Below are 13213 nucleotides of genomic sequence, written 5' to 3' on the forward strand. Positions count from 1 at the left end.
ATCCCTATCAAAACACTCAGGACATTTTTCACAGAACTAGAACAAATAATCGTAAAACTGATATGGAACCAGAAAAGACCCAGAATTGCCAAAGCAATCCTGAGGAAAAAGAAAAAAGCTGGAGGAAAAATCTTCCCAGACTTCAGACTATACTACAAAGCTAAAGTAATCAAAACTGCATGGTAATGGCACAAAAGCAGACACATAGATCAATGGAACAGAATAGAGAGCCCAGAAATAAACCCTCGCACCTATGGTCAATTGATCTATGACAAAGGAGGCAAGACTGTACAATGGAGAAAAGACACCTTCTTCAACAAGTGGTGTTGGGGAAAGCTGGACAGCTACATGTAAATCAATGAAATTAGAATATTCCCTCAAACCATACACAAAAATAAACTCAGAATTGCTTAAAGAACTACATATAAGATACGACACAATAAAACTCCTAGAAGAGAACATAGGCAAAACATTCTCTGACATAAACCGTACCAATGTTTTCTTAGATCAGTCTCCCAAGGCAAAAGAAATAAAAGCAAAAAATAAACAAATGGGACCTAACCAAACGTATAAGCTTTTGCACAGTAAAGGAAACCATCAACAAAATGAAAAAACAACCTACGGAATGGGAGAAAATATTTGCAAACGATGCAAACAACAAAGGGTTAATATTCAAAATATACAGACAGTTCATAGAACTCAATATCAAAAAGGTAAACAACCCAATCAAAAAAGGAGCAGAAAACCTAAACAGATTTTTCTAAAGAAGGCATACATATGGTCAACAGGCACATGAAAAGATGCTCAACTTCGCCAATGATTAGAGAAATGCAAATCAACCACAATGAGCTATCACCTCACACTAGTCAGAATGGCCATCATCAAAAAGTCCACAAATAATAAATGCAAAAGAGGGTGTGGAGAAAAAGGGAACCCTCTTACACTGTTGGTGGGAATGTTAATTGGTACATCTACTATAGAGAACAGTAGAAGGTTCCTTAAAAAACTAAAAATAGAGCTACCATATGATCCAGCAATCCCACTCCTGGGCATATATCTGGAGAAAACTCTAATTCAAAAAGATACATGCACCCAATGGTCATAGCAGCATGATTTAAAATAGCCAAGACATGGAAACAACACAAGTGCCCACCAACAGATGATTGGCTTAAGAAGATGTGATATTTATACACAGTGGAATATTACTCAGCCATAAAAAAGAATGAAATATTACCATTTGCAGCAACATGGATAGACCTAGAGATTATCATAGTTAGTGAAGTAAGTCCGACAGAGATAGACAAATATTATATATCACATATATGTGGAATCTAAAAAGTAATACAAATAAATCTATATACAAAATAGATTAGAAATAGAAACAGGCTCACAGACACAGAAAACATATTTATGGTTACCAAACGGGAGAGGGAAAGAGGGAGGGAGGAACAAATTAGGAGTATAGGATTAACAGATATAAACTGCTATATATACAACAGACAAACAACAAGGATTTACAGTATAGCACAGAGAATTATACTCAGTATCTTATAATAATGTATAATGGAATGTAATCTGAAAAAAAAACTTAATCATTTTGTTGTACACCTGAAACTAACACAATATTGTAAATCAACTGTACTTCAATAAAGAAAAGAAAAAATAAAATATACAAAAATATCTTTTAAAAGCATCCTTTTTGAGAAGGAAAAATATAGAATAAGAAACATGAGTCTTCCTTAAAAAGGAAATATCTTATTGAAGTATAGTGGTCTTACAATATTATTTACTGTGGTAAAATACATACAACATAAAATTACCATTTTAAATTTTTAAAAAATTGTGGTAAAATATACATAACACTAAGTTTACCATCTTAAGCATTTGACATGTACAGTTCTATAGCCTAAGTACACCCAAGGGAATTCGTTTTTAACCAAAGAGAAAACTAACACACCAAAGCACTTAAAAATTCCTTTGTTTCTTTGAGGACAACCTTCTGAGTGTTCATGAGAAAAATGAATTTACAACTTGGTGTGGCAAAAAGCCTCGTCAGCTGAGTCATGAAACAGGCTGAGGGGCGGGAAAGACGGGCCGTGCTTTGCTCTGCACCACAGAAATGGTTTTTTTCTCTTGTGTTTTCCTATAGAAAGATAAAGACTTTCTTGTGGTTAAATTATTTCACCACAAGTAAAATATGAACCTCGATACTGTGAAACTGGTTTCAATCACCATTAAAGCACAGTTAGCACAGAAGATGGTGGTAATTCATATTATGCACTTCACCTCAGATGCAACGAAACTTCTGTGGTTTCACTGTTTTCACTTTTTTTCTTACATTCTTTTCCTGCCTAGAGCTAAGCCCCCCTTCTTTAGTTAATATTATAAAAACCAAAGAGCAGCTTTTGGTGTTTGAAATGACTTAAAATTTGCCATTGCCTTATTGAAGCTGTTGGCAAGCCTGAAAATATCAAAAGTGCTGGTAGAAATTTCTAAGCTCAAACAGAAAAAAATTCAAAGGGAGCTTTGTTTGTCTTCCACACACATATTTTTAAATGATTTTAAATAATTAGAAAAATATAGCTACAATATTAAACTATGCTATCATAGCATACTGTTATACTAAGGATACTGTTGCTTAGGAAAAGCAAGAAGTTTACAAAGTGAGTCTACTTAAAGAAATATATTAAGTAAATAATAATTCGGGCGGTACTTGGCTGCTAAGTTGATACTCCAGTGTCTGAGAGAGATGTGTTTAGTAAGTCTCACTCCTTTTTCATCCACAGTGTCATTATGTATGGGCACAGTGAGAAAGGAGACAAAATTAATGTTTCACAGAGTAATAGCAGATGAGAGCTGACCCTGGCCGCTGTTTTGATTCAAAGCAGCTAGAACACTCAAGAACTTGTCCCGAGTTTCTCTAAGGATTCCTCCAGAAAATTTACTTTTAGAAAAGTCTTTACAAGTTGATCTTTACTTTCTCTGTTTAGAAAACCATCATTTCTTCTTTAGAAGTGTTCTGCTGAAGCACACAGGTCCAGGATGAAGGCCAGGGAGTGGAGGGGCAGCAGGGCTGAGCCTGGACACTGGTCCAGACGCCCAGGGGCCGGGGTGTGGAGCCAGAGATGGGAAGACGGAGCTGTCAAAGGTCCCTGACACAAAGCCGCTCGTCCCGGGCTGCTGATGCAAATACTCCCACCAGCTCCCTCATCAGCCCCTCACTCCGTCTCATTACTGACTTCTGTGCGTTCCTCCACCATGTCCAAGAGCTCTTGCCTCTGTGCCCTCCTACGTGCTATTCCCTCTGCCTGGAACACACTTCCCCAGCCATCCCCATCACCCCGCCCTCATTCTTCAGGTGTCTGCTCCAATGTCAACTTCTCTGGCCACCTCTATAAAATCCAATTCCCACCCTCCCTGCATTCCTCAGCTCCCTCATCCTGCGTGATTTTCCTGCAGAGCTCTTAGGACCTGAGTTCACACACAGATGTATCATCTGTCTCCCCATCAGGAGTAGAAGCTTTCCAAGGGCAGGGACTTTATCTGTTTCGCTCACTGTGTCTCTAGTGCCCATAGCAGAGCCTGGCACGCAGGAGGAACTCAACATAGGTCGTCTGAACGAACACACAGATCTTCTGTCCTTTCTTCCTCACCTGCCCTCATTTAAAATGACATAAGTAATCAGGGCAGGGTCACTGGGGAGTTCCTTTAGGGACTATTGCTGCTGTTTTATAAAGAGGCATGTATTACATCAGCGTCTGCACACCAGGCCCACAGCTCCAGACCTCCCAATGACTGACGCCTCAAACGTGCGAGCTCTCCAGCTCACACGTGGCTCTGCAGAGGAGTCCGGGCCTGGGTCACCACCCAAGGTAACCAGCCCCAGCCACCTCCTGACAGCCTCCATCCCAGCCTGTGGCCCCCAGAACCTTCATTTTACAGCCTCATCTCTCACTCCACTTTTTCAGACCATCTGTGGGCCAAACCCTACAGGGTTTCCAGTCTCTGCCTCAGTTATCCTGAGCCGCATGTATGGTAACACGGCAGTAGGACGGAGGGAGCAGAGAGGTCCCTGTCCGGATGGACCCGGAGACCTGACCGCCTGGAGGCCCTGCGGGCACCGTGGGCACAGTGACCCAAGCAGCTGCTCAGCGCAAAGGGACAGACTCGAGAAAGAGTGAACACCTAGGGAACCTAATGTGAATTCACGATTTCTGCCAAGTTTCATGCTTCGTTTATCTCTCTCTGAAATCAGTCTCCCCAGCGTTTGCCTCTGTCCGGGATGCTATCTCACGTCAGATCTTCAGGGAGGAGTCCGATATGTCCTGACGAGCAGATACGTCCTGGTACATCCTTTCCATGATACTCAAGACTCTCCAACTCCAGATAAACAGGTAAAGATGAACAGCTGTGCTCACAAGCTTTTCAAAGATAGAGTTCACAGTCTGCTGCTTAATTTCATTTCTGCATGAGGCTAATAAAACAATTTGTGAAACATTAGTGGAACTGGCTCTGCACTTAGCCCCTGAGACGGAAGGTAAGTCTTTTACCTGGTGAAATCCATATTCCTTCATACGACTGATAGAATCTGCCAACATTTGGTGAATACTTCTTGAGGAACTGGAGGGCAACTAAAAATTAAATGAAACACATTTTTATGCCATTTAGAGCTGCAGTGCAATTCCAGAAGATAATCTGTTAATGCTTCCCTCATGTCGATGTTCCCAAATGCTGCCCCCCCACCAACTGGATCCATCCCTTTCCCACCAGCAAGTGAGCTCCAGAGCCCATCCTGACTGAGGGGGCAGGTATATGAAGCCCCAGCCTCTGCACTCAGTAGGGTTGGAGATGAATCACTGCCCAGCAGCCAGGAGCTGGTGGTTTGCTCATGTCTTGCTCCCAGCTGGCCCCAAGGTCCCTGGGGTGACTTTAAGACATCAACACTACTCCTTAATCTCAATTCCCTTCCTTCTCTCTTAATCCCTGCTCTACCCCAACCCGTGTTTTGGGTCGGACCAGAGAAACACCTTAGTTTCGGCCACTTAACTGCATTCGCCTCTCTCCCCTTCTAGGGCTGGAGACATACCTGGAACACCCAGTGCCTGGGAGCCCTGCCCGCTCACATCCCCCTGTCCCCCCACTTCCCCCACTTCCCAGTTCTGGCTTCTGCTGCTCTAGACGGATTTCCCAGGAGCCAGCTCCTGCCAATGGGATTCCTAGTTCTGCTGCCTGGATTCCCTGGGACCATCCTCGTGGGCCACCTGCCAACCCCTCTGGCTCAGTGACTGAGCTGGCACAGCACACGGGGTGCCTCGTAAGACCAGGTCAGTTACACCGGCCCCAGTCACCCGGTCCCTGGCCTGAGTGCAGTCTGGGCCAAGGCCAGCATGGCAGCCATGTGACCTGTGTGGCCGATATTAGACACCCTCAACCCACGGTACCACGACTCACGAGCCTTGTGCCTGAGGACTCCTTCCTGGGTCCTGGCTTAGATGAGAAATTGCCTGCAAGGTTTCAGCCAAAGGTCTGCACCAAGATTCAGCGTGGAGCACAGTGGGTACTTCAGGGTCACTTCTATGCCATGAAATGAACCAGCATGGCTACCTCAATCCTGCCCCTGCAGTTAGGTGCCCATGTGAATAATTATCTCCAGAATAATACAGGTGATAACTGGTATTGGCCACTTCTATCCGGGCCCTTAAAACCTCCTTCACATGTGTCTCCAGGCCATTTCCCCCTTCTTTGGGCTGGAATGGTGTCAGCAGTCATGCTACTAGAAAAACAGCAGAGCCTCCAAAGCCTGAGTCCCTGAACGGCTGTGTAGACCTGAGCCTTCCTAGACCAGAACACCCACCCTGGACGTTACAAGGGAGAAAGATGAACTTCCATGATGTTTTGACCATTGCCTGTTTGTTCTACTCTATCTTAGCTGATAAAGCTGGCCACAGCAATTGCTGGCGGCCCTGGACTCCAGCTCTCTGCTGAGGTCATTTACTGATCACGGGAGTACAGTCGATGCTGATTTCCCTGATGGCTGAGGGTCACTGGAGCCTGTCCTGCCCAGGCTCTGCATCAGGGCCTTAGTAAGTATCAGCTTTACTGCCCACAACATCGCTGTTGGAGGGGCAACATTACGCCCATTCTCAGGTGAAGGAACTGAATCTCAGAGGAGTTGTGCAGCTTTCTGGGATCACACAGCCAGCCTGTGCCAGAGTTCATGCTTCTTCCACTATAGCAATATCGTCATGACAGGGAAATGAGTTGCAGGTCAAAAGATTTCTTATACCTATTACTTGGCAAAGTAATGAATGCTATGGGTTTCACAATTGCTACTTGCCATATTCTGTCTCATTTTTTCCTTATTCTGATATTATAAAAGGATATGTAGCTGCCCTGCATCTAAAGCAGAATAGGACAATAACCAGTTCCTCTACTGATGAACAGATCAGAACTCTTCCAACAGGCTTTGTATGTCTGTCTGTTCAAAAGTCTGAGATGGCTTTGAAGGGCTCAGGCTTGTGGGCTCTGAATACATTTCCACTGTAAGAACTGTGAACTTTAAAAGCAGGCTCACTCTCCCTTCCCTCAGTGATGTAAGATCTGTGGGGCATTACTTTGCAAAAAGCATGTTTCTTCTATGCTGAAAATTAGGAGGCAGGTGACTGTGCTCCACGGATACCTCCTCAAGTGCTGTAGACAATGCTGCAGCCCCCGCTTCTCCACTCATGTTTCAGAGGGACCTGGGCTTTTGCCACTAGCAGAGCTTTGGACCAAGGTTTCATCAGCAGCACCTCCACCACGATCAGCTCCTGAACAAACTCTTAGTTGTTTCCTGAATTAGCGTCAGGCTAATAGATATCTGACGTTGCTCTTCTAAGTCATATATCCCAAAGTGTGGTCTATTTTGTCAAGCACTTTCCCCCGTCACTTGCCAATTACTGTCCTCTGCTTGGACATAAAACCTTCAACACACTGTACAAGTTATTCTTTGTCCCTTAGCAGTATTCCTTCAATGGAACTGTCGATCTCATGTATACACACAAAAGTGTTTTCTCACCACTTGCTTTTTAAGAAATTACAATCTGGGTTTTTTCCACCATCATCATGTGCCCTTTCTCACTAGCACTTCCAACATGCTCACTGCTGCTTCACTTGTCAGATATTACAGGGTCATCAATATTGTTAAAAGAGCTCAAATCTAAGCACAGATGCAGGAACAAGACAATTTTCAGGACTTGGTGCCAGGGACTGAAGGGACCTCTGTGACCGTCAGCACCGCCTACTGGTGCCGCTCAGAGTTGACAGCCTTTCCTTGTCTGAAGGTTTAGGTTTTGTTTTTAGTACATCAAAGCTCACAAGTTGGTTCTTGAGTAGATAAGATTTAGCATAAACAGCTGATTAATTTAACAACCACCCCAGAGATCAGTACTTCTATTCAAATCCTTCCATGTGTCCAAAACATACTGTCAACTTTAAAACCATTCACACATACTAAGAACCACATTTATAAAAATTCTCATTTTAAGGGTGAGCGAAGATTTGCTCTTATTCCAAAATGTTAAAATAATATGAAGAAGTTAATCAAGACTTGCGTAGAGCTTACCCTTCCCCCTCTGCATATCCTCAAGTCCATTCTCTAGTAGGTCTGTGTCTTTATTCCTGTCTTACTGTGACAAAGCGAGAGAGTGGCATGGACATATATACACTACCAAACGTAAAATAGATAGCTAGTGGGAAGCAGCCGCATAGCACAGGAAGATCAGCTCTGTGCTTTGTGACCACCTAGAGGGGTGGGATAGAGAGGGTGGGAGGGAGGGAGACGCAAGTGGGAAGAGATATGGGAACATATGTATATGTATAACTGATTCACTTTGTTATAAAGCAGAAACTAACACACCATTGTGAAGCAATTATACTCCAATAAAGATGTAAAAAAAAAAAAAAAGACTTGCGTAGAGCAGTTCATTCAGATACACTTACATGCTTACAAATCCACAAAGCACACCATGTACAATGGAATAGACTGAAAGCAGTGTGAGCCAGATCTCCTTTACTAAAAAACAGCCAGATCCATGGCTCAAAAGTGATGATTCGCAATGTCAATACCAGAAGGAGACAGCCTCAGGAATAGCACTCTGAGCATCCCCAGCTCAAGGATGAAGAGAAGTCCTGAAGAGGGTGCCGGGCCCTCTCTGAAGCTTCCATAGGACGCTGGGTCCCAGAGAATAGACTCTTTAGGTATTCCAATTTGCAACACATGGAAGGTTGGAAAACTACCCACCTCCCTGCATAATTTTTTCTTACAAAGAACTTTCAAGTCCATGCATCATTTGACCTTCATATCAACACCATAAGGGTATCAAAGCAGGTATTATCCCTTTACCAAAAATGTAAGGCGACCTGTTCATAGGTAGGAAAGCAGGGTCTGAAACCCTCGCCCTGCTCCTTCTGTGGGTTGTCCCGGAGAGAACATCTGTCTGCTCTCGTGCACAGAAGCCATGGCAGTCCCCTCCCACCTGCTGCATCACAGAGACTTCTGCAGCTGCTGAAGCCCTATGGGCAGAGTTAAAGCTATTGTATCCTCTACATATTTGTTTTATTTAAAAATGAAAACTGCCATGGAATATTTATGCAAAAGCTCCAAAAAAATAGAGAGAAAACTTGGAAGGCAATGACATCACAAGCTAGTGGACTCTCTGCAGACACCAAGTCAGAATGGTCCTCTCCAATCAATGTGGACCAAGGAAACCTGGGAGTGGAGCCCCTCCACAATGACCAAAGGATTTTATAAGTATATATAAATTACCATTAAACTTAGAAGTATGGCCATTCAAATCTATATAAGCAATGGGTAAACAAAAGACGCTGCCAGCAACATCAATATTATATGGTTACAAATTGTATTTCCTCCAGAGACTGTGTGTCATGTGAGAATTATTCTAATTATATTCACTTTTTAAACTGGTTTGAAAAATGGTTCATTCTGGCTTCTAACCTAATATTCACTCTGTTTAAAAGTAGGACTACACAATCAAACAAACGTCAAGAGCCTTTGGAATAAACAAGAAAGCTCCAGTGAACAGAACATTTTTAGCGCTTATATTTTAATGGTGAAGAAGAAAATGATGAATTAAGGCAGGCATCCCCAAACCGCAGGCCGCAGACCACTGAGGGTCCCTGGCCTGTTAGGAACCGGGCCGCACAGCAGGAGGTGAGCAGCGGGCTAGTGAGCGAAGCTGCATCTGCCGCTCCCCATCGTTCCCCATCACCCGCATTACCGCCTGAACCATCGGCCCCATCGCTCGCATTACCGCCTGAACCAACCTCCCCATCACCCACATTACTGCCTGAACCATCCCCCATTCACCCCCCATCCGTGGAAAATTGTCTTCCATGAAACCGGTCCCTGGTGCCAAAAAGGTTGGGGACCACTGAATTAAGGGGCTAAAATCAAGAGTTTTCATTTGAAAACACACTGCTAGGTTAAGTACTGGCTCATCCTGATCTTACACCTCTTAAATCCATGGTATCCCTTAACAAACTGATGGTCAGAATAGTAACCTCTGTGAGTGCAAAGATCACGTCAGCTTAATTAATTCAAGATACCTGGAGCCCCAGCAAAGAGAACAGTGACTGGGCACTTACTAGGGCCTCAATAAGTATTTGGTGAATGAATGAACACACTATATATTCATGAACACGTTCTCAATCATTAAAAGATATTCAGTCTAGGGCTTCCCTGGTGGTGCAGTGGTTGAGAGTCCGCCTGCCGATGCAGGGGATGCAGGTTCGTGCCCCGGTCCGGGAAGATCCCACATGCCGCAGAGCGGCTGGGCCCATAAGCCATGGCTGCTGAGCCTGCGTGTCCGGAGCCTGTGGCCACAACAGTAAGAGGCCCGTGTACCACAAAAAAAAAAAAAAAAAAAAAAAAAAAAAGATATTCAGTCTAGTTTTAATACTAATAAGAGAGACTTAATTCAAATTCTCCAAAAATCGATGGCCTGTCCCCACGCTTTGCTAACCAGGTCGCTGGAATAATCAGATTCCTATTTCTATTCTCAGCCATTTTAAGTGAAAAGGGAATTTCCCAGTGATGACTATAATAGTAAGCTTTTAAGCATACTGGGGTTTAGCATTGTTTTTTTTTTTTCTTTCTAAAATAGTGAGAGAGGCAGAATAATGAAACCATGCTTTGATAAAGTGACAAAGAATAATAATATAGAGAAAGTGGAGATACTTTCCTAAGGCCAACTAGACTAACAGGATGAAAAAGGGACATTGAGTTTTACTGCTGAAGGTATGTCGTATGGTCCCTGTGGAGAGATTTTACTGAAACATGAACTAGGACAACGGAGAACTTAGGGAATTTTCTCCCCATTTCTCTAACATCGTTCCTAGCAAAATCTGTGCACAAAGACTACTGGAGAGTCCGGCTTGAAAATACAGTGGACTCTAGTATGATGTGCAACTTTATGGCACCTCTTTAAATAATGCATTAGTCTTTAGTGCCTGAGTTTATTCTGGGCAGAGCAGAGCATGGAACTGTCATGCTGTATGAAGGTCTGTCCGCCGGCGTCGCAGCTCACCCACGACTCCTCCAAACGACGCGCAAACAGCAGAACTGGGCAGTAACATCCTCAGGAAATGCAATAATCAGAATTAATAAGGGTTGTTAGGGCAAAGTGTTTCAGATATGAAAGAGTTTCAGAGGCCGCTCTTACAATTTCACCAGGGAGAATATGATCCATGAAGGAGAAAAGGAAGACAGCAAGAGAAATAAAGTAATCGTTAAATGTAAAGTTTAAGGATATTATAAATATATAAATATTTATATATTTATTATATTTATACAGCTGTAATATATATAAATATAAGGTATAAGGATAGCAACAAAGGATTGTTAGGACAGTAGTCCAAGAGTCTTAAAAACATGGTTGATTTGGGAAGTCTTGACGTAACATAAAGTAGGAGCCTAGCAATAAATAATAATAGAAAATAGTATTTACATGTGTAATATTTTACTCACATCCAACCCAGTGATTTGCAGCTACTGTAACCTCCATTTTTCAGACCAGGAAACTGAGCCCCAGAAAGGTCAGCTAGGCCCCACAGGGTTCCATATTTTTCTTCCCAGCATGCTACTCCAGTGAGGGATAAATGAAGCATCGCCAACATCACGTGCATCACACAAAATGAAGTTGTGTTACCAACTTTGTAATGTACAACTCTCAACACCAGAACTGTTTTTCTCTTTTGTAATTCACTTTATATGAAGCTTTTAATATAACATACTACTTTTAAAACTCCAACAGCTTAAAAGGCTTTTAAGGGCTTACGATTCTGTGATTCTACCTTATGTAAAATTTTATTCTACAAACTACCATGAAATTCTATTACAGTTATACAAACACTACTGGGGTAATTGTGTAACTCTCTGATTGTGGCTCTTCTCTTGAATTAATAAAATGAGCACGGTTAATTCCTCGTCTGTTTTTACCTGGTATACGCAATAGTTTCATCTCTCACAAAAATAATACTGAAATGCTTCCTTCACGTATACTAGGAGGGAATATACATCAAGAGACAAACGGTTACTGGTTTGGGAGTATCTCTCTTTTTTTCTTCACATTCAACTCAACCCTCAAAATTCCACTTGCATTTCAAGAATACATTTCCCCTTCTGTTTGCAGTGGTGTCCTCATTATTAGCGTGACCCCTACTCCCTCTGAGGGACTGGCAACATGTCTGTCTGCAGACAAGAGCCAGCCGTCCCGCGATGGCTCCACCAGGCCCTGGCACAGGGCGTCTACCCCTCGGTGGGGGGCAGGGTTCTCCACCCGCCTACTCCCCTAGGTTAAGTCACCTAAGGAGCTGTGCTCTAATACTACTTTTCACTCTTTTTTTTTGCGGTACACGGGCTTCTCACTGTTGTGGCCTCTCCCGTTGCGGAGCACAGGCTCCGGACGCGCAGGCTCAGCGGCCATGGCTCACGGGCCCAGCCGCTCTGCGGCATGTGGGATCTTCCCGGACCGGGGCACGAACCCGTGTCCCCTGCATTGGCAGGCGGACTCTCAACCACTGCGCCACTAGGGAAGCCCTACTTTTCACTCTTAATAGAAAGCCGGTGCCACATAGAACCCCAAACTTTGGTTGCTATGTAGAAGCACCTCGAGATGAATAAGGGTCCAAAGGTAGCAATCAAGCATATTCTTTTCCATTCTCTTCAAGTGGTCTGATCTCTCAGTACCTTGCTTTTGAATCTCTCCTTTATGAAGGCAAACAATCAAAATCCAGTTTTAGAGAACTGCTGGCTTCTGAGTAGACAGCAAGCTTAACAACTTCAGTCTGGAAGGGATGAAGGAGGTAAGGAAGAAGGAAAACCTAAGTGGAAGCCTTCCATTGTGTCTGAAAATCATTACCCAGGTGCCCCTTCACTGTTCTCTACTGAAGGGAACATAACGCTATGAGTTAGAATAACACCTAAAAACACAACTGAACACTACCACAGTTTCAATGTCAACTTTACGATTAAAATGCACATTTTAGTGGCATGTTTTGTTATCAGTTGTTATAGTGAAATGACAGATGTAAAAGCAGGTGCCAGAGCCTTGGGGCAGTGTGGGAGGTGTGTGTGTGTCTGTGTGTGTGTGTGTGTGTGTGTGTGCGTGCGCACGCACAGTAGAGGTGGAGAGGTGAGAGGTCTCATCTCTAGCTCCATTTGGTTAAAGAAGGTACTATGTACGACGGGGAAGACTCTTGCTCAAGGGTTTTTAATCTGCTAGCTTCGAGGTCCTTTTTGGGGTTTTTTGAATGCTTTGAATTCCAAATGTTTGCGTTCTAATTTTTTTTTAATCTCCTGGTTTGCAATGTGGTCCACTTTGAAGGCCATTTCTGTTAAAAACAAGTAATTCTCGGGAAATAAAAATCTAAAAGTGAGCAGATAGTTTTATCCAAGGTCCCCTTTGGGGCAAGGACAGTCAGTCTACTGATGAATGAGTCCCCAGCCCACAAATCACCTGACACAGAGACACACAAGGGCTTATCTCTTTTTTTTTTTTTTTTTCAGTATGCAGGCCTCTCACTGTCGTGGCCTCTCCCGTTGCGGAGCACAGGCTCCAGACGCGCAGGCTCAGCGGCCATGGCTCACGGGCCCAGCCGCTCCACGACATGTGGGATCTTTCCGGACCAGGGCACGAACCCGTGTCCCCTGCAT

The 13213-nt window shown here is 43.6% G+C and overlaps 1 protein-coding gene across 2 annotated transcripts in view; it reads right to left on the minus strand.

Annotated features, from left to right (window-relative positions):
- Window positions 1–13213, minus strand: part of SH2D4A (SH2 domain containing 4A) — a 75230-nt gene that overhangs the window by 33386 nt on the left and 28631 nt on the right. For both annotated transcript variants that reach the window (XM_082863895.1, XM_082863894.1), the window contains exon 5: window positions 4551–4631. In XM_082863895.1, coding sequence (XP_082720021.1) covers window positions 4551–4631 — 81 coding nt within the window. The remainder of the gene's footprint in view (window positions 1–4550; window positions 4632–13213) is intronic.

This window comes from Leucopleurus acutus (genome assembly GCF_964270905.1).
Source record: "Leucopleurus acutus genome assembly, chromosome: 21".
Taxonomy (NCBI): domain Eukaryota; kingdom Metazoa; phylum Chordata; class Mammalia; order Artiodactyla; family Delphinidae; genus Leucopleurus; species Leucopleurus acutus.